At 40.3% G+C, this 23,161-nt stretch overlaps 1 protein-coding gene across 5 annotated transcripts in view; it reads right to left on the bottom strand.

Annotated features, from left to right (window-relative positions):
• glra1 (glycine receptor, alpha 1) overlaps nucleotides 1-23,161 on the bottom strand; it is a 120,739-nt gene that overhangs the window by 35,556 nt on the left and 62,022 nt on the right. For all 5 annotated transcript variants that reach the window (XM_058649470.1, XM_058649466.1, XM_058649467.1 and 2 more), the window contains one exon: nucleotides 5,657-5,724. In XM_058649470.1, coding sequence (XP_058505453.1) covers nucleotides 5,657-5,724 — 68 coding nt within the window. The remainder of the gene's footprint in view (nucleotides 1-5,656; nucleotides 5,725-23,161) is intronic.

Here is a 23,161-nt window from a genome sequence, read left to right as displayed (position 1 = left end):
ATTCACGTTCTGCCAATAAAGCTGCTAAATGTTGCACTCTGCACCTTTAACATGTTTCATCCAGTCTCAGTTGGAGGTTAAATCCAGACTCTGAGATCTTCAGCCTTCACTGTTTATCAGATCAATATGTTTGTGTGTGTGCGCGTGTGTTTATTCCTGAGTTATATCCTTCTTACTACGCCAAATCTATCAGGTATACATGGGGTTTTAAAACATATTCTTTCTGATGTTATTTTGTTGGTACGCGCTGGTTAACATGCAGTCAGTAGTAAAGGAAGAAAACACCGTGGAAAACAAAGATAATGTTGAGAGGAAACGTGTTTTTACATCACTTTTACATCATTCCGGTTTGTCTTTCAAACTCAGCGACAAATGAAGAATTTAAATTGCTGCATAAACAGCTCGTGTTAAAAATGTCTCTGACTCAGCGTCTAGACGGACAAAAATTAAGTAGAAGAAGAAGAAATGAGCCTGTTCACTGGGTTGTGACGTTTCCATCACTGCTGATCTGACGTGAATTTTCAGGTTGTGTTAGTTGAGTGAATTTGGCCGACGGTAAATTTGTGTGAGCTCATGTGAATAATTGTGCTTGAGTGTATACATTTCAGTATAAGTGACGCTAATGAAGGGAATGTTGCATCTTTAAATGTTAAGCGTAGCCGCAGGCAGGAAGTGGATGTGAGTCTCACATCGATGTGGTATCATTTCATTTCACAGGGTCGTGAAGGCGGCACAAAAAATAAAGCTGCTGCTGCTTCAGGAAAACAAAAAAATCAACAGGTTCTTAAAAACGGACTCATTTAACAAATCACCAGTGAAGAATCAGGTTAAAGTGAACTCAACCCTTTAACACCGCGCGTATTGCAGATGACGCGTTTGCGTTAGCATAATTACGCAACAGTTTGTGCTGTTGGAAAAATTCTAGCGGTTTCTGAAAGCTGAGAAGCTGCACGTCAAAGTCAATGTGGGATTATTATGGTAATTTCACTCCCACTGTCGCAGGAAGCTGGCGAATCAGCATCTTTGTCACCAGAGATAGAGTTGGAAAAACCTAACTTTAGCCAAAAGCTACCGTTTTTGAAAACCTTGAACATGTTTCAATCATCTTTATTTTCTAACTTACAGCTATCATTATGCTAACTTAGAGCTACCTTTTTTGAAAACCTTTAGCCAACTTTTGATCATCTTAATGGCTAACTTCCAGCTATCATCTGACTAGCTTTTAGCTAACATATTTTTGAAAATGTTTAGCTAACGCTTCATCATATTTAGGCTAACCTTACTGTACCTTACCATTGATCATCGATTGGCTATATTCTAGCTCCTTTTGGCTAACCTTTAGCTAACTTGAAGCTACGGTTAAAGTGGTATAGGTTTGGAAAACAAACAACTGGGTTAAGTCAAACTCTGTGACTTAACTGCTGTGTCTCTGTAATAGTGTTATATATATATATATATATATATATATATATATATATATATATATATATATATATATATATATATACACAGTAACATAATAACCTGATTTTCTCTTTGGCTCCTGACGGACGCAGTAATGAGTCCTGAGTGATTCACTCTGTAAGTACAGCAGAATTAGTCTCCACTAATTACTCTCTCAACTGGAGTTAAGGTTTGTGGGAGGTTACAGAGATCAACAGGGGAACAAACATTTAAAAATGAATCTGTGTGGTGAATATTAAACACCTACTACAGCAAAGGGGTAGTTCAGTTTTTCATAAGAGGAGCTGTATGATGTACTTACTGACTGCCAAGAACCACGGTAAGAGAGAATAGCCAGTCAAAAAAGAAAAGATTTGAATCCCATCTCATAAAATTTACACCAGCTCGAGTCTACAATATATTAATAATGGTGTTCCTGTTTTTTCCTCACTGCTAGACAGATTTTCTAAAAGGGAACTGAAGTTTATAAACCTCTCACTCCCCCACACAAAATTCCATAGAGAAAATCAGTGATTATAGCAGGAGCTGCTGTCTCGTATGGCAAAGGATATGAAACACCCAAGTCTCAAAATAAGACATTTGAAGTTACTGATGGAGGCAGCAGTGGATCAACAACTCGTGTGTGCTGTGATGTAAAATCGCTGATTTTTACAGACTTCGGTGTGGGAGAGTGAGCGTTTTCCAAAATGACAGAAACGTCAGTTTCCTGTTGGAAAAATTAGGGGCTGTCCACACGGAAATGTGTTTAGGCGAATATGCTTACTTTTTTTTTGTCCGAGAGGCGTTCCGTCCACATGGAAACTGCGTTTTAGGGGACCTGAACCGGCCTCATGCTTCTGTGCAGACAGCGAATACACTACTTCGAAAATGATGACGTCCTAGCCCGACCTCCCTAACCTTTAACCCCACATGACGGGACGTAACAACAACATTTACAATGAACTTTTACTTTGAAAACCTTTAGCCAACTTAAGATCATCTTCAGACTAACTTTTAGTCATCTTTTTTGGCTAATTTACAGCTATCATTTGAGTAGCTTTTAGCTAACATGTTTGTTTGTTTTTTAAATGTTTTAATAACACTTAATCATATTTAGGCTGACTTTAGATCATCTTCAGACTAATGTTTAGCTAACTTATAGCTATCTTTTTTGAAAACATTTAGCAAACTTTTTATCATCTTCAGGCTAACTTTTCTTCTTCTCCATTTTTGATACAGCGCCACTTACAGGCCTGGCGTATGTATTAAAGTGTTTTGAGTCGTTTCAGGTAATATCTCCGTCCATACCGACGCCCCTGAATCGATGCTGTCTTCACAGGGAACTTTTTAAAATGACAAAGTGGCATCTGTGTGGCCGTGGCCTCAGTGTAACCGTGAGATAAAGCAGCAAGATTATGTTGCAGACTTTGCAGCTGATATAGATTTTATCAGGTTAGTCTTTTGTTTCGTGGCTAAAATCAGTTTTTCCTTGTGTCCCCACTGCGGCCATAGAACCACACATGAAAGCAGAGCAATCTCTCTCACACACACACTCAGAGCTCCATACTTGCTCTGTATATGCAGTTCAATCAATCCTGACTGAATAAATCAGCTGCACAGATGCAGCGTGGGTTGGCATTTAGCTCGGCCCTCCATCCCCCTAATTGTCAATTATTCTCAGAATATGGAGCTGGGCCACTTCGCGCGAGGCTGGAACCGTCATTAGGTTTAACTCGCGGGAAGGAGGCGGGGCCACGCCGACAGGTGGCATTCACACTCTCAGAGCGGCACATGTGCGAAATACCATCAGGCGACGGCGGCGGCAGCGGCGATCGGTCTCAGCTGGAGCCGCTCGCCGTTTATCACGGTTTATTAGACGGAATATTTCACGTGAAACAAACGAGCCTGACCTTTCATGAGCGAGTCGCTTTTTTTCTTCTGATGCCGGAGAATATGATAAACAACCTGAGATGATGAGGAGAGTGTGTGTCGACGGAGAGAAGGGAGGAGGCGTCAGGATCATCAGTCAGTGCAGTCTGGCACCGCGAAAAGTCAGGGAGACTTGATTTACAGCGGAGATAATCGTGCGTTCACAAACACGAGCACGGAGCACTTTTTACACGAGACGTAGTCTGAATTTAAACTGCGGAAATCTGAAATGAAACTTGGTAAAATCTCACATTTACGCATCTGTTTTTGTATGTTTGGGAATTTGGCAAAACACAGAGACAAATTCTGGTTATTTTTCAAACTCACAGACATTTCTGAAGCTCAGTGTGAAACAAAGTAGATAAATAAATACTGAATCTTCAAATTTGATTTCATTATGTCTAAGATTTCATGGGATTTTCAGACATGGGATTTTTGTCATAAACACTGACCTTGTCAGGACCAGTAGTCCTCATGGAGACCAAAACCTGGTCCTAATGAAGCAGAACCTCATTTCTGAAGAACAGGTTAAGTTTAGGACTAAGATTTAAATGTTGTTAGGTTTAGGTTCGGGTTAACATGTTATGGTTAATGTTTGGGATAAAGCTTTGGTTGAGAAGAATAGCTGCACAAATCTGTGTGTGTGTGTGTGTGTGTGTAGAAACAGAAATAAAGTCATGTACCGCCGGGACTTGAACAAGCACTGCGCCATTCTACAAGCTCCATCTATCACTGAGCTCCAGCCCCAACAGCAGCAGTGTCAGTGTGTGTGTGTGTGTGTGGAGAATGGAGAGATTCTCTCTAGTCCAGGTCCAGAACAGAATCTTCACAGCATCACTGGATCAAAGAACTCACCTCTGCAACTATGAAAACAAGCCTCCTATCACTAACCTTAACCATAACCAGTTACTGACTAACTCTAACTACAAGCCAAATATTTCCTGTTCTGATTCTTAAAGAATTCTTAAAAGAACTGAAACCAGTTCTTTTAAGAAATGATGTTCTGCCTTATTAGGACCAGGTTTTGGTCTCCATGAGGACTACTGGTCCTGACAAGGTTGAGTGTTTACGACAGAAAAAATGTCCTACGGTAACAAATACAAAGTTCCTCAGAGATGACGCTGCGTTCCATTTACATCAGAACTCGGAACTGGGATTATTGTTAGCATTACAATATATAACAACGATGTACGCGAAACTACAGCGTAGCAACACATTACTATGTGTACGATTGATTTACTGTGAAATAAATAAAACAACTCGGTGACATCCGATTACAACTGGACTGTACCATGAGGTTCTGCCTTACTGGGACCAGGTTTTGGTCTCCATGAGGACTAAGGGGCCTGACAAGGTCAGTGTTTATGACAAAACATGTCCTAAAGAGGTAACAGATACAAGAACACACACACAGTTTTTCAGAAATGATGCAGAGTTCCATTTACATCGGAAAAGCAAAAGTCAGAATTGCAGAAGACCTTCGTTCCACTTGGAAAAATCATATTCCTGGTTAGCTTTTGTTAGCAATATCATATATAACAACAATCTACATGGACATTTGCTCACACCAACAGCGTAGCAACATTCCCACGACTAACAACTGATTTCCTGGAATCCCAGGTTGGGGTTGGTGAGGTTTCTCCAACTTTCCGAGTTAGAAGTCAAACTTCCTGTTGAAGAAACTCAGAAATTCCAACTTCTGTCTACAACTGGAACGTACCATGAGGTTCTGCCTCTTTAGGACCAGGTATTGGTCTCTACTATTGGTCCTCACAAGGTCAGAAAAGTTGACACTTTGTGACCTCTGCTGTTACACGCCCTGTGGCTCAGTGTGTCTGCTCGCGATGCCGTTTGAAAAGGTTGATGGTTCAGTTTTATGGACACATTAATGGGTTTTCTGTGTAATGAATGAGCATGAATTTGCCGCTGATGAACTGGTGATGCCGCCTCTTTTCGAACGAAGCGCTGGAAATGAGAGGGAGGCTCAATGAGGCGCACGAAACCTCGCAACGCTCGGTGGAGCACACGCCTCTTAATCTCTGAGAGGGAAATAAAAATGAAATTTCGGGGGAAGCGGCGAATATCAGCGGCGCCGTCGTTTCAATTAATTGGGTTTTTCAAGGGTGGGGGTGGGGGGGAGCGAGGAGAAAATGTCTGAAATGAAGCGGCGGTGAAATGTGACAGCTGCGATCATCCACGTCGACAACACGCGGACAAAACGATGCGTGAAAAACAGCGAGAAGCGCTTGTAAAACAAAGTCACGGTGAGAAGACGTGATCTTACCATCGTCGTCTCTGCGATGGACCCAAAACTGTTGATAAAAATGTTGCAGGTGACGTTCACAGGCGGACCTGCAGGTGGAGACAAAACGAGATGAAGAAGAAACCATGAATACATTTTTATACACATTTATATCCTTCTTCAGCGGGTAGCGCACGTCCTTAGGTGGTGCCAACTGTGCTGTGAGCGCCCCCCTGTGTTAGGAGCTATGTAGACACTTGCCTGCAGAAAGCTATGATATTTTTGCTGTTTTATCTCACTGTTGGAAAACATTTTATGACAAAAAAACAAAGTTTGTGTCACTTTGAAAACACTTTACTCTGCCACACCAAACTCCATTGAGTGAGATAAAGACGTGACCATGTTCTTAAGACGTCGTATATTATATATTCTATGAAGTAAGTGGCAGCCACGTTTTCAGTGAGAGCGAAACGACAAACAAACAAATAAACTAAGCGTTTCACAAATACGTGGTAAAACATTCATGTGTCTTGAGCCTCGAGGTTCCTTAAAACAACATAATATATTGTTTTTCTTCCACTGTTGCAGTGAAATACATACATATTGTGATTTGTACTATTACAGAATTATCAGTAAACCCATACTTATCTCCGATTCTTAAAAACAACCGTTAAAGTTGTTTCTTATTGATAATTTGCTGTCTTTTGCATTTTCTATTTCATGTAACTCTGTTTTTACGTGAAAGTAAATAAAGTTTGATAAAACCCACTCTTGATTCATCTGTGTGTGAGAAGAGTTCACAGATCTCTGTCAAACGCTCTTTTATACAAACTGAATGTGCTTGATCTTTGACGTTGACACAGTGAAATGTTGAATAAAGTCACTGTGAAAGCTAACGTCGCGTCCACAGAGACGCCAGAGCCTCTGCTGTCCGTCAGTGTGTCAGCGTGTCCGTCCTCCACACCCCTCGCTCCGCCGTGAACCCACTTCTGCTGCCAAAGTAATCGCATTTGTGTTTGTACGACCTGGTAATAGAGCAAATCAATGGAGCAGCTGCACACACACACACACACACAGGCCTGAACTCTATTCACTTTCACCTTGAGTCGCTGTCTCAGCGAGGAGACGAGAGACAAAGTGAGGAGTTTCTGTGAAACGACTCTTTACCGCTCACCGAGTCTGAGCGACAGACGGCGAGGACGTGGAATTTTTGGACTTTTTCTAAAGTTGTAAGAAGACGTTGACACGATTTTTTTCCTCCTGAAACAAACTTCACTGTCGGGATCTTCAGCCGCTATTGTAACTGTTATCATTATTATTATTATTACAACAATATCATGACATAAGACAAGAAATGGACTTAGATTTTGATATCGTAATATCAAGATACAAGGGGTTCCCACACATCAAATTTTCCACCAAATTCAATGACTTTCCAGGACTAATTCCCTCAAATTCAAGGACCAGAATGTGCTGACACAGCTTAAGATCAGAGGACAACTCGACGGCGTCCACTTTTATCTGGACAAGTGATTGTCCTTTGGGATCTTGGTCAAAGTCAGTCTTTGTCTGTGAGATCTTGGAATTTTCATTTCCCAGACATCACGTGGTCATTTGCTCTCTCGCTTCACTTTACTCGCTCGTTGTTCTGCACGGAATCTCACGTCAACAGAGACAAGAGACAGACAGAGGACAGTATCCTCAACACCTGCTAGTAATCATGAGAAAAGGAACTACAATAATGCGCATATGTATAATAATAGGATATGATACATGTCAAAAACAAAGAGAAAATATGTTCTTTGAGAAAGGCAATTGAAGAAAACTACAGTTTAGTTTGGTTGTTCCCAAAGCCTGGGTCGGGGCCCACAGATGAGTCGTGGGCGATTTTTTTGGGTCCCCAAAAAATTTCCTAAATTTCCCCAAACTTTCAGTTAAGATTTATATGTCCATGTTTTAATACAAATGAAGTTGTATCTCTAAATTAGTAAATTAGTCACTGCATGATTTATATTTTCATCCACTGGATCCAGAATAACTTTCTGGATCTGTGTAGAACTTTACCTAATAATAGCTATCACCATTTCAGATAAACATAACAAAAATTCATCCTGATCTGTGAAGATATCACAGCGATTCTTACCAACATTGAATGGGAACGTACTTGTGTGGTCACATATCCATCACAGAAAATTCACATTTATTCGTCAAAAACTGTAGACAGGAACGACTGCTTCTGGGTAAAAAAAATGAACATAATCCTGATCCCACACTATTACTATAATGATGTGTATTCATTTTACTAATGCTTCACAGTAAAAGCTCCTTGACGACGAGACAAACACAGAGAAAGTGTAAAAAATCTGAAGACAAGGCTTCATTATGAGGCTTTTGTCTGTGAAACAATTAAGACACAAAACTTCATCTAAATTCCTTTAATCCCATTAGTTTTAATCCTCATCAGTCGCCTTGTGTGCAGCACAGATGCTTTATTATAATACTTGGCTACAGATTACGTTGCTTTTGCAATAAATCAGGAGGTCGGATCATGAACATGAACACACACAGACACACACTCTGGAACGCACAATCACAGAGTTTGTGTTCAGTGTTTGCGGCTAAACTGGATGTAATTCTATTCGCTGGAGGCAAACTGGGAATGAGGGATTATTTTGATGGCCAATTACTCTCGCTGTCACTGTGTGAGGACGGCTGCAGGCCACAGGGGACGGATATCATCGCACACACTCACACAGACACACAGACAAACTGTGGCTTAATCCATAGAGAAGAATCATTGGGTTGAAGTTCCTCCAGGAAAAAGACAGAAGAAGAAAAACAAAAATCATTAAATTCCTCTGCAGGTTCTTGTTCGTTACGTGACTTCCACGTTCAGTGCCTAATTAGACCAAACGATTGATTAACGATCGATTTACGCACAGCGCATCGTGATAAAAGCCGGACAAAGCAGTAAAGATGTTCAATCATGAGCTGCAGATGAAATTAAACTGCAATCTGTGGCCTGCCAATTTTAAAAAGAGTGAGAATTTCTGAGTTAAAATACTTTAGACAGAGGAGGAAACTGATGCTGAAGCAAATAAAAACTACAAACATGGTGGACAATTGTATCATTTATACAGAAACTCTGATTTGAACGGAAAGTTTCAGAAAAGAAAATTCACTTTGGATAAAAACACAATGAAAATTAATTAATACAAATTTCTCTGTCGATTTAATGTGTAAAACAAAATTTAAGTTGATTTAAGCAAAAATAGTTAGCTAAAGTTAATTTAATTTAAAGTTTGCTAAATAAAAAGTTAGCAAATTTAAGTTTAGCGGAACAGCTAGCTGAACTAAAAAGTTATCTTATTTAATGATAACTAAATAGTTAGTTACTTTAATATTATGTTAGCTACATAAAATGTCAACTCTACTTTAGCTAAATTGTTAGCTAAATATCTGAAATAAAGTTTGTTACTTTAAACTTATGTTAGCTGAATATAATTTTAGATAACTGTAGTTTAGCTACATATTTAGCTGAACAAAAGTTAGCAAAAATAAATAAATAAATATATTAATATATAAATAAATAAATATTAGATCAATAAAAAAAGTTAGCCAAGTCTAGTTGAGGTGTTGTTGGCTTAACCTACGTCAGATCATTTAAACTGAAGTTAGCTAAACAAAATCAAAAAGTTTGCTCATCTAAGGTTAGCTCAATAAAATGTTAGCTAACCCTAGTTTAGCGGAATAGTTGTTAGCTAAATTTACGTTAGATGATTTAAGCTAGCTAAATAAAATGTTAGCTATCTTTAATTTAGCTAAATAGTGAGCTAAAGTTAAACTCATTTAACTTGTTAACTTTATTTATCGTGAACTGAAGTAGTTTGTCGTCAGTTTCCATAAATGCAAACCTGATGAGAGACGTTTTAACTACTTTTTCACAACATCAGCAACGTTTCTGTTCTGTTTCTGAGTAAACTAAAATAACCAAGTTCAAAGTATTGATTCTTGAACAACAGCCAAACGTCTTTGAGGGACAACAGTAATGATCCTGCTGCACTTCTCTCTTCAGACTTCTAAAGCTTCACAAACACAATTTATCTCCTCCACCAATTAACAATTTGTCAGTCTTTGTTTCCATTCCCCCCCAATTTTTCTTCCCCTGCAGATTCTTTTAAAAGACGCAGCTAAAACAGTTTCTTCACTCACAAAGGGAAAAACTGGTAAAAGAAACGGAGGAAAAATTATGCAGGAACACAAATAAGCTGATTATTCTCCAGAGGGACTTCCATAAAACAGAAAAACAATTTTTTTTTTTTTAACGAGTTCAATATTGAAGCAGAATTATTTAAAATGACCAGTGAGGCGTTCATATTTTTTGTCAATATCCGATATGCCAATATATCCTGCTTGCCTGGACCGATAATAGATACTGATATTTTTGTGTTTACTTGTGTTCATTATTTAGCGTCTTCTGTCGTGAAATTAACATAATATTTTTCAAACTCATGACACAGCAGATGTATATGTACGTGTTTTTGCATTGTGAAAAATAAATAAACATTAAAAATGAGAGTTGTAGAGGGCGCTAGGGTAGAAGTCAAGGAGGTAGCAGCTTATTCAGGCTACTGTTTTAGTTGTAAGTCGTATCGAGTTGAAATAAAACTGCTTTTGAACAGTTTCCACGTGTGAGAACATTATAATCTTCCTGACAGTAGATTTTTAGTTTTATCCAAGTGTACCTGATAAACTGGTGTTTATGTGTATCGCACAGTCGCAGATACACCTCCTCTTGTTGCCGTGGAAGAACTGTAACAACATCACGAAAATAAACTGAATTTATTTGCCCTTTCTTTTTTAATCCCAACAAACACTCGCTCTCACTGAGAAGCTTTCTGGTCTAACGTCTCCACAGACGTCTCCACAGACGCAGAGAGAAGAGGCTTTTAAACGTCTCGTCGTCTGCTCCGGAGTCTTTATCAACAAACCAGCGGGATCTTACATTATCACACTGTTTTCACGCTGAGTGGCTCTTTCAGGTTTAACTCTGACACGCTTCCTCCGCATCGCGCTTCCCTACGAAATCCCCCGCTTCAAAGTGTTCGCGTTGCTCGGCGGGAGAGACGCGAGCGAGAGGATGTCATCATTTGTCTTTTTTTTTTGACGTCCCTCCTATGGTTTGACAGGAGAAGAAAAAAAAAAGCTGACGAGGAGAAGCTAATTCCCTAAAACCTGTCTTCTTCCTTTTCTTTTTCTTCTCTGCTTCTTTCCTGCTGCTGCCGCTGTTCACTTAATAAAGACAGTTTACTTTACAACTTTCCGATAAATGACAGAACACAGGAAGAAGAAAAGGAGGAAGACAGGTGAATGTAGAGACAGCTCATTAACTGTCTTGGTGGACACACGCTCAAATATGTATTTTACTCTGCACTTGGGAGGTCCGCGTCCATGACATAGTCCTTGTCTCTTGAATTAAATGAATTATTTTCATAATTAAAACGTCCAAAATATGTGTCGTCGTGAGCTGTCGCAGGTTTATACGTGAAGTAATTGTATTTCTGGCTTGGAAGCACGGTGGTGAAGCGGTTCGTGCTGGGACACACATGGTGGAGGTGTCGACACAAACACTTCCAAGCATTCCATTTAAATGGCCGAAAAGTTCAACTTTCCAAGCGTCAGTCAATCAAATCACAGTTTAGCTCAAACAGAGACATCGGACAAGGTTGTTCCTCCCCGTTAACAATGTTTTTTCGTCGGTCAATGTGCGTCCAACAATGGCGGACATCACATCACCATCCCTTTAGCAAAATTAGCACATCTTGCTACGTAGTTAGCCTTGACAAACATGGCTCTGCTAACCTCCTATAGCCTGCAAATGTTATGTTGCGCACACTTGTGGACGTGGAAAGTGTAATTCCTGACGAAGGCTCTCCATTTTTTCAGTTGTCTGTATTTAATGAAAGTTCTGCCCATTGATTGATTGATTAACTGATGCACAAATTTGCCAACAATTTACAAACGTTATAGATTTTTTAGCATTTCGCATTTTCTACCACTAAATTGATCGCGTAAATAATTGTTAGTTGCAGTCCAAACACATCATAAAACTGCACTGAATTTCAACTGCTCAGTTGAAGTGAATGGGAACAGTTCATTCCAGGGAATAAAATGAACACACACACACACACACAGTCATCACCCCCCACCCCTCCCCATTCCTCTGCTGAACTCCACTTTCATTAAAAACAAGTGACAACAGCAATAAAGCAGGAAGAAACAAACAAAGTGGGCTCGGCCTCTCAGCATTTTCTGCTCACTGTACAAACCTGAGCTTCACAAAACCTCTGTGTACCACACACACACACACACATGTACTAGTCTGATCTGGATAAATATGTCCTTGATAATCCTCTCTGGATACAATACCAAATTGGTAACAGGGGTCTATCACTTTCAGCATATGGATGAAGCCAACCGTTTCTACGGTATATATGGGAACCATATCTTTGGCGATGTGAAATGCCACCGCATCGGTGATGTGTTTCCACTTTTTCCCTTTCGTTTCATACGGGGTATTGTGTGCAAATAAAGCACCTAACGTTACCTGCCTCTGTGTTGTTTGGGGGCTATCGTTATCCTTCTTTGCAAGTAAAAAATCTATTTTTAAAATGTGTCAATTTGTAGCAGAGACAACAAAGATGAAAAGTTACCAAAAGGTCTCGCAGATTCAAAAGGGCGTGGTCACGGCAACCATCGGAATTCTGGCAAATTTAAACCATTCGCCACGAAACAGGTGGTTCCCTGTAACTTTGCTGAACATTGACTGATCTGCTAAAAACTTTTACCGTGAAGTTTTTACTTTTCTTACTCATGTTCAAGTGCTTCGGACTAAAATGTACTAAGTCTTGCTGTATTTTAATGACACACTGACATTAATAAAACCTTTATTCTACTTGACAGAGTTAGGTAAGTTTGGGTGCGATTGTTGTAAGTTTCCCCTTAACTGCTGACCAGGAAGCTGTGAATCAGGACGCTAACTTGAGTGTCGTTACAGACTCCACCGCTAATTAACTTATATTTGACATGATTTTATTGCGATGTGTGAGCGTTCCCTTGAGTACAATGAGGGAAATTTTATGATAAAAATGTCAGAATACTGCAGGTCATCCTCAGTAGTTAGCTTTAGTTGCCTACAGCTAACTACTGAAGATAACTGTGACCTTGATGACAGAGAACTTTCACAGATAAAACTGCAGGTCTGGATTTAAAGTTCAGAACCTGCCAACGTGGTGGCGTAAACAACCTAAATCAGGTGAAGTCACCATGATAGGTTTTTAAAATGTCCTATTAGAGCCAATAAATCTGCTAAAACAATGGATTAGTCGACCTCTTCTACCTTCACTTAGACTCTAAGTCTTCTTCTACACATATTTTATTTATTAATGTCACTTGCAGGAACAGTAACAATGAAACTTTCTGTTTGGTTATGAATAGAGTTCAGGCAGATTCAAAGAGAGAAGACGCTGCTCTGCAAACGGGTCACAGATATGTCTTCTCACTTCCCTTCTGATTGTGGTTTGATCCCCATCTGTCCACATCCATTCACACAAACCATGGTCCTCGCACACAACGGCAGCGGCTCATGGGACACGTGCGCCGCGGCGCCGGAAGCTTTCACCGTTCACCTCCTGCTCGGGATGACAGGAAGCTGAGCCGGCGGTGCGTGTCTGAGGAGCAGATTTATGTTCCGACGAGCTCAGGAAGTCAAAGTGCCAGATGTTGTTGTTGGCGGGTGGGAACGCTTAAATCCAGCCGCGGTTCATTCATAAAGTGCTGAGCTGCATTTAAGTGCATTTAAAAAAGGATAAAGGTCTTTGATTTATCTGATAATGTTTATCTGTTTGTATGACAGTGGCCAGTAAGTGCAAAACAATATAACAAAGGATTAAATACTTTTACAAAGCTTGACACAAATTTACCTTAAGGACATTAAGATTACATTTTAGACAACAAATTTTTTCTCAACTTTTGTAAATTTGTTTTAACAATTTGTAGGTAAATTATGTAGCTTTGTTTTATAAAATTAAAATTTTGTCTAAGCTTTTGTAAATTTGTCTCAACTTCAGTAAATTTGTTTGTAGGATGTGTTAATGTGTTTCATATTTTGTAAATTTGTTTTCTAAAATGTAATTTTTATGTCCTTGAGTTAAATTTGTCTCAACGTTTGTAAATTTGCTTCACGCTTTGTAAAAATGTAGAATTACATTGACTTCATCAGATTTGTTTTCAGGATTTGTAAAAGTGATTAAAATTTTGTAACAATGTAAATTTTCTCAAATTAAAATGTTGGAAAATTTGTTTCAGGATTTTTTAAAATTGGTTTCAACTTCAGTTAATCTGGTTTCATGATTTCTAATTGTGTTTTGCAAATTTTGTTTTTTAATATGTACATTTGTCTCAATTTTTGTAAATTTGCTTCACACTTTGTGAAAATTACAATATTACATAACTTTAGCAGATTTGTTTTCAGGATTTGTGAAAGTGGGTAAAATTTTATAAATTTGTTTTCTAAAGTAACAATTTTGTCTCAACTTGAGTTTTCTAAAAATGTACAATTGTCTCAACACTTGAAAAAGTGTTTCACATCACACAATTTGTCTAAAGCTTTGTAAAAGTGTCTTTTTTAACACTTTTCAATATTGTTTTACACTTACTGTGTTTAAGTCTTACACATTCACTGAAACTCCACAAAATAAACATATCTCTTGAATTTCTTATCCAAACACCGCTAAAGTCGGCACTGCACACACTGGTACTCTTCGTAAGTCACCTGCCAAGTTTGAAGCCTGTCACGTGAACTGTTGGACAGTTATACGATGAAAGACAGACAGACGTTCCTTAACTTAACTCTCACTTTACTTACTTCTTCCCTTGTTTAGAGTCAATACTGATGTTGTGCTCTTTGCTAATGATGCTACACAGACAAACTTCTCCTGCTCTAATTGTGTGAAAACGAGGCTTGAACGTCCCTCGGACAACACTTAGATGTATTTATCCGACGATTGTAGCCGACAGATCGGCCTGCGGGGACTCGTCTTAACCCGCGCGGCCACCGCGGCATTAACAGGCACCAATTAACCGCTCAGGCCATCAGCCTTTCCCCGCTGACGTCCTCATTACTAGCATCACCCCACTGCGGCGCACCAGCACGACCAAGTGGAACTAATGGTTCAGCATAAATCAAGCGCACCTTGTGGTTTACCGAGACGGAAAACAGTATATGTGGTAAAGACGGCGGGGAACGTACCATTATCGGGCCTTAGGGGGGTTGTAAAGCAATGTAACTCTCTCTTCTCCCGATGTCCAATTTGCTCCACGCTTCACATCAAGGAAACCAAAGTTATTCACGGCGACAAACGGCATGGAGACGAGGACGAGTCACAGGCTACAAATTAGATGAGGAACGCTCTGAATTACGCAGAATCGCCTGTTTTTCATTGAGCTGCCGTCAGCGGAAAAAGTACGACAATGGCTGTGAGACATTAAATATTTATAGGGCGGCGTCTGTAGGGTATGTGGGCGAGGGGGAGCCGCTCTACTCTTTTATTGAACTAATATATTTGCCTCACACACACATGCTCACGGACATCGAGGAACCATGGCTCATTTCAGGGGCAGGAATCTGGTGGAAAAGAAAGTTTAAAAGAAAGACAGAGAGTTTTTCCTTCTTCTCTTTTTTTACCCATTATGTCGCGATGCGACAGCTGAGGAGGTGATGATTTACTTTTTTTTGGTTCTTATTCTTCATGAATAAACATCAGCAGTGAGAGTAATGCTGGCGCGAGGCGAACACATTAGGGCGTCGTAAATCTCTTCCCGACTCAAATGGTGAAACTGTGAAATTAATGAACATTTTTATCAAACGCCGGGAGCTTCAGACTCGGGAGGAACTCGGGAACTTTTGCTAAAAGTCGTAAAAGAGACTCTGGACCTCAACGTCTTTGGGGACAAAGAGTTTGAAAGATGAGCAGGGGAGGCGCTAATGAAGAGGGACGAGTAGAGGATCTAGAGGTTTTTCCCCAGGTCCACCTGAATCCTTGGACCCAACCCAGGACTTACACTGGTTTGGATCCACTTTTTATACAGTAAATCAGGTCAACGTTGGGTCCAGTATTGCTGTAAGGCATGGATAGTCATTAGATGATAAAAAGCTCAATTGGTAATTGGATATTGGTAAACTCTAATATGATCCAAAATCCCAAAACATGGTGTGTTAAAAGCTTAGTAGCTCACAACCAAATAGGTAAAACTACTATATTAAGCCGATAAAGGTATCAGTAGTTACTCAAGACTGCAAGCTCAGCTGTTTCATCCCCATAATGGAGCAATTCTATTATTACGAGTACTATTAATTGCAAAGCAGAATACAATCTTTTCATCTTACTTTATAATGTATTTACCGCTTTATCTCACTGTTAAATAGACTTTTCTGACCGGAAAATAAGTTTGTACCATTTTGTAAACCCAGTCACTCTCCTGCACCAAATCCCATAGAAAAAAACAGTGATTTTAACACCACAGCACACAGCAGTTGTTGATCCACCGCTGCCTCTGTCATGAACTCACATGTGTTATTTTGTGACTTAGGTGTTTGAAACCCTTCGTTCACATTAACCTCAGTGACACAGCAGAAGACCAGTTTCCCCACAAGCTAAAATCACCTATTTTCTCTATGGGGTTTAATGTGGGAGAGTGTACAGTACACGGTATTAGTCAGAAAAGTCCTTTTCAAGACCAAGCATCTAACTTATTCCTTAGATATATTAGACTTAATCTGATGTGGGTTTTAGTAAGTGGCTAAAATCTGTTATTTTCCTCTTCTGGCTGTTTTATTCAGTCCTTCTCCTCCGTCCGTTACATCCAGACAAGACAACAGAGGAGAAGATAAACATGCTGGGAGGCAGCGAGACCTTAGAGCAGTGTCCATCTCCTGACAACACTGAAACACGGCGTGTGTTTTTTCCCTCCTCGTCTCTTTTTTCGAACGCCGGCTTCCTCCACAGCGACCACAGAAAACCTGCCTGCGTCGTCGTCTCGTTCGTTCCCATGCAGATGCCACAGCTCTCCATCCCTCTTCATTTCCACCGACAGCTCTCATTACTCTCCCACGTGTAAGAGAGTCCACCCGGCCTCTCCCTCCACAGAACACAGACGCCTCTCCGCTTTAAACCAGGGGAGTAAACAGTGTGGTTGATCAGCAGCGGAGGGAGGGGAAAAAAAAAAAAGAAAACACTTCCTGTCACATTTTAATTGGAGTGGTGCGATGAGGGATGGTGGTTTCTCCTGCCGACACATTCAGCCATCCATCATCGCCTCTTCCATGGAAGTGAACTTTAGGGAAAAAACTTAATTTTCCTCCCGAGCGAAGGAGGAGAAATGCCATTATGACATGTTTCACTCCTCTTCCGTAACACACACACACACACACACACTCTCTTTCCATGAATCCTTTTCTTCTTCTCTTATAGAGTTTTTTTCCCCCTCCTCATTCTCATTCCTCGTCTCATTTGTATTCTGTCTTTCTGCCACAGGGAGTTTGAGTTTCATTATATGAAACATTCAAAGTGGGAGAAGAAGAAGAGGGGGAGGAGGAGATGGAGAGATGGATGGATGGATGGATGCAGGCAGCCTGGTCAGGAAATCACCTGAGGCATGTGTGTGTGTGTGTGTGTGTCTGTGTGTGTGTGTGTGTTTATTTGTCTGTGCATATTTACTCAAAATTGACATTTGTGCCCGGGAGCATGTTCAGTTTCTCTGTATGACAATAGACCTATCTATCTATCTATCTATCTATCTATCTATCTATCTATCTATCTATCTATCTATCTATACATCTATACATCCATCCATCCATCCATCTTTTCTTATCTTGCTATGTACATTTCAGGCTAATAATCTAACTATACATCCATCATGTCTTCATTTCATCCATCCATCCATCCATCCATATACGTATAAAAAGACATGTAGTTCTAATGTTTTATAAATAATGTATATTTATATAAATGCAGATGAGAAATTCATAATTTAATAAAAAACTGCCCTAAAGAAACAAATGAAGGTCACACAGCAGTGACCTTTCACCTCTGCACATACACTCTGAAATATGCTACTAAAACACAGAAACCTTCAGGTTTTGCGCTGTGTTTTCTTCTTTAAGTAAATCACGTTTCTCTCTAATCAGAGCACACGCTGACCTGGAGTCAGTGGGGAACTGTAAATCAGCGTCTCAGGGCCTTCCAGGTTTTTCCAGGCCGGGGTTTTGAATGACGGGCGGACATGACAGGCTGACAGCCGCTGACTTTAGAGGAGCACAAATCAATAGAAGGTCCGCGGCGGTGACACAGACGAGGGGACGGGAGCTTTAGTCCACTGGATTACTGAGCGGTGGCCATGTTGTGTGTGTGTGTGTGTGTGTGTGACATGTAAGAATTAAATACAGGAGTATTTGTGCGTTTGTATGCATGCAACCATTAATGTATGTGTGTACTTTAACCTTTCTGCTGGTTATTAGCATTTTGTGTGTGTGTGCGAGAGAGAGATAAGTCATCTACACAATAAATCAGTGTGTGATTTAAGGTTGTGTCGTGATGATGCTCCGCTGTTAGCTCCTATGCTTTTAATCATCTTGAGAGGAAGGTAGATATGAGATTAGTGGATGAATGCACACACACACACACACACACCACCCCCTCAACTTATCCTTCAAACACAGCAGGGATAATATAAACTGTACGTTCCCTCCTACAAGCGAACAGATAAAGCGTTTAATTCATTTTCAAAAAACTTTCTTCTTTCTGTCCCCAGACGTCAATTGAAAAAGGGACTCGTAAAAAAATATCTATAAACATTTTTAAACTATAAAAGCATCTATAAATCTTCCAAATTTACCTTTACATTCATTTACATTTATTTGATTTATTAACAAACCAAAAACACATCCAACCGTGCAAGCTCCACGTAGCTTCCCAACCCAAAATCGAGCTGATGACGCGGATCACAGATCACAGAATACGTCATGTACGGGGAACCATTACAACAAAATCTTTCTACTAATGTGTACAAGGCGATGGTCTTTCAACTTGAAGGTTATGTCTTCAACTCCTACTTATCTACATGCCGATGTGTCCGTGGGGAAGACACTTAACCCCCATGTTTCCCCCTGAACGGGTACGAAAGATGAGTCAGTCCAAAAAGATTCATACTTTCATACTCTTCTCGGTACTATCACTGACAAAAAATAAGTTTTTTTGGATTACCTTGACATGTTTTGACCACCAGGGGGCGTAGTCATCCCCTGCTGTAAGACCCGTCACGAGTCGAAAAGACGAAAACAAACAAAACTAAAAATATTTTCCAAAACCTAAAATCTGACTGACACAAAGAGGGAGGAGACATCACCCCCAAAACTGGAAAATGGTCACAACACATTTCCTGGAATGCAATAAATGGTCCTGATGAGAATGATAGGAAACACTGGGAAGCACCAAGGAACCAACAGTTCTCATTGGAACCAGTTCAAGAACCAAGAACTAGTACAAGTCCAGAGTTCCCCCAAGAATCAAGAACTGGAACCACAGCTAATCTGTTTGGAAAGACGTGGAACTGCGTGATTACAAGGACTTTTCTGACCTTCAGCTACTTTTTCCTCCTACATTTGACAATTATTCTCCTCTCTCTCTTGAAATAACCAATATTTTATGATACATCAGGATTTTCGGTTTCTGAGACGTTAGAGGTGCTCTGACAGACTCTGTGTCAAACTGCTCTTTAAAACGAGAACATTGATCGTGATGAACGGACAGAGAGCAGAAGTGATGGTGTGACTTTGCCAAATTCAGAAATGCTAACTTTGTGCTTCTCCCTTTGTTTTTGATTTCAGCGCAGTCTCGAGCTTCCTAATTAAGGTACTTGCAGAATTGGAAAGTAGGTTTTTTTTTTTGTATTGTTTTACTTAATAAAAACTGGCCTGAAAAAACAAATTAATGAGGACTAAGGATAAACAGTACTTCAATTCTGAGAGGCTGGAGCTTAAAGACCTTTTTTTCCCCCAAATACATATAAAAATGGAGTCGTAAATGATATCCAGGGTGTAACTATGGAGGCGTTTGGTCGGAAATCAATCAGAATGGTGTTGTTGTTGTTATGCGACTCTGAGGATTTTCTGGAATAAAGGGGAAGAACCCTGCGAGTGTTTCCTCTCCGAAGCACCGCGCAGCCACATTATACCCTTTAAAATAGGCCACTTGGATGAGAATTAATCTACGCGGGGAGGAGGATATTGAGCTTTACATTCACTAAAAAAAAAAAACCACACCGTGTGCTCCGGCCTGCAGTAATCATTCTGCAGCGTTAGCTTTCTGCAGCACAGTGCAATCACATTATAAAGGTGTTCTCCACCAGACAGGCCACTTGGATAAGCATAAATCTACATAGCGGCAATTTCTTCCCCCCCCTTGCTCTCAATAAAAAAAAGTAACATAACCGCAATATGCTCCAACCTGCAGCCGTCACATTAAAGTGTCACCTCTCTAAAGCACTGAGCAATCATATTACAAAGCCGCCCTCCATGAAACCAGGCACCTGGATAAGCGTAAATCTACAGAGACAGATTGAATCCTCAGGCGTCCCGCGCCGCGCCGTAGGGCGGGGGAAAAGGAGAAGGCGAGCCCTCCCGAGAGTCTGTTAGCAGACAAATATCCCTCGGCCTTACATTAATCTGCATAAAGCGCGGGTGGCGAGGAGGTGACTTACGCGCCAAACGCTCGACAAGAGGGGGAGGAGCGGATTTTAAGCCGCTAATCGGGGAAGAGCGGCTGAGGCTGAGGCTTCAGGATGCTGACCTGCTGACGGGAGAAGAAATCTCCTCTCTCATACTTCCTTCTTCATTTCTGTGCGTCCTTGTTCCCTTCTTTATCTCCTCTCTCTACGCACTTTGCTCCAGGCCTCCTGCTCTTGTGGTTTCCTCGCTCCCTTTCCTTTCCCTTTTTAATTCCGTCTTTCCTCATCCTGGCTTTGATGTCCTGTCATCCACCTTCTTTTCAGACCTTAAATTGAGTTTGTTTTCTTTCGATCCGCGCACACGGAATTTAATTTTCTTGTTCCTTAATTTTCTTTGGTAGAATTTACCGTCCCTTTCGTCATGTTTGCCTGTGACATATCCGTCCTCTCCTCCCTTCATATTAACCCAATCTTTCTTTTTCCCTCATGTCTCCTCCACTATGCTGTGCTTCTCTTTTCTAAATTGGCTAAATTAGACATAGTAGATGAAATATTACAACAAGTGGGAAACAGACTGGAAAGTTGTTGGCTAGTTTGGGATCTCGAGACAATTACTGAATTGTAAAATTGCCAAGAAAATCCAAATACACAGTGTAGAAATCTCTGTTATTATTCCAGAACTACAGACTGTTTAACTGTAAGACAAAGTAGCTAGCCATATATTTGGTGTTACGATCACGAGTTATGTTTATATTGGTGCTGTCGAGGACGCAGCCCATGATATTAACTTCATATGTTACAATTTTTGTCATAAGAAAAGTTTCCCAACTTCCCCTAACTGCTGTTACCTAGCAACAGTGTTCTTGTGACATTTTTTTTAAGCCTAATATGAACTAAACGGATGTGTTTTGCATGAGGTTGACATAGTCTAAAGCACTAGCTGATGCTAATTAGCCTTTTAGTTAGCACAAGCAAAAGTAGCAGCTTTTTCTCGTTGGCACTAATTATGTGAACTAAATATACTTTAATCTAAAAAAAATCCTTGACTGTTTTTGTGTAGCAGTGTGTAGTTTCTCATGAGTTAATCACGTGAATCAGTTTAAAAAATCTGGACATACTTTTAATTAAAACCAGCAAACCAAAGCAAATCACTATGAAAATGGAGTCGCAGTAATTGCACACATTTGTATTCCTGTCTCTTTTCCTGATAATGCCTCAAGTCATTACTGCAAATATTATATTATGAGCTTAAGTTTGACATTAGCGTCCTTTTTAACATCTCCCAACCTCCACCACTGTAGTTCTCTGCTCTCTATTTGAACATTAAAATGGGAAATTATATTTTTTTATTAGCTTTTTAATTCTTTTTCTTTCCCCTCGGTCTCCTGAGCTAAGTTATGCGTCGCAGCTGCCTGAAGGCAGACGAGCTGCCACCTCGCTAATATGAGACGCCGTCTCCTGTGAAGCTGACAATAAGCGCTCTGGAGGTAATTGGGGTCTTTAGTTTGTCGCTCTCTCAATGGCAGAAGTCAGCCGGAGTAATCAGACACAAAAGGATCATCCTCTGCACAACGCTCTACTTCATTTTTGTCTGACTCGTGTTAAGACACCATGACGACCCGAGTCAACGGCTCAATCCCATTACTTATTTCTACCCCTTAGCTTTCCCCCAAGTTTAAAGGGACAGTGGTTTAAATGCAGCCCCCTATGAATTGGGACAGCCCCTCAAAATGTTCTGTGGTTCAAGCTAAATATTGTCAAAAATTACCTGGTTTTACTGCTGGACAAGTTTATGGTACGTACATACACATTTTGTCGTTGTTAGCAATGTTACTAACCGCTGTTAGCTTGACGACAGTGACATTAGTTTGTTTGGATTCAATTATTTTGGGAAAAATCTCGTAACTACCTCTTTGTTTGATGTCTATCCCTAAAAGTTATTAGTTTAAAAGGGACAGTTAGCCTAAAGCTGCCCCAATTTACCCACAATTCACAGTTGGGCAGAGTCTACATCGTCAGCACATCGTCGGTATGGCTAGTTGACTCAGTCGCAGTTGTAGGCTCTCATGACAGTTTAAATGTGTTCAGTTGGCTTCAGTTGATTTGACAAACCATGTCGTCTGCAATCCCTTATCAAAAAATTAGCTTTTCTGTCTTTTCAAAATCGGCTACGACTGTGAAAGTTGTGTAGTGTGTCCACAGCTTAACTTAGCCCTTACAGCCACGTGTCAGCAGACGTCCACTAGCGTCTGCGTAGCGCAAATGTCGTTAACCCAACGTGGACGTACGTGGACACACACAGTTTGAGTTTGTTTTAGTAAAAAACAAAGTAGAAGACAGTAACCACGGAAATTTTCTTTAGCTTATAAAGGGAAGTTTTTGGCGCTAAAATGGGGGATTTCCTGGTGAGAAATCACCGCTAACTGAAATGGAACGTGACTTTGTGTTGACGTGTGGAACACTAGACTGACGAGGAACCTCAACAGAACCGAAAATATTTAAAGTTTGACCCAGTCCTTACTCTCAAACCTGGTCTCGGCAGAAGGTGTTAAGGTTTGAGTTAGCGTCTACGGAGCTGGAGTCTCCTCAATGATTTGTATGAATTCTTTAAATAAGATTACCTGACCTGCGTTATCGTCTCCGTCTGTCAGTGTCTCCTGAAAACGATTCGACCGGTGCATCATCGTCACTCGCTGTAATTATCTGGAAAACTATATGTGTGTGTGTTTCCGCCTTGGTCTCCACACTGCATGCAAATTAGGG

This window comes from Solea solea, chromosome 14 (assembly GCF_958295425.1).
Source record: "Solea solea chromosome 14, fSolSol10.1, whole genome shotgun sequence".
In the NCBI taxonomy this organism is placed as follows: Eukaryota; Metazoa; Chordata; class Actinopteri; order Pleuronectiformes; family Soleidae; genus Solea; species Solea solea.
This window is presented reverse-complemented; position numbering and strand designations above follow the sequence as displayed.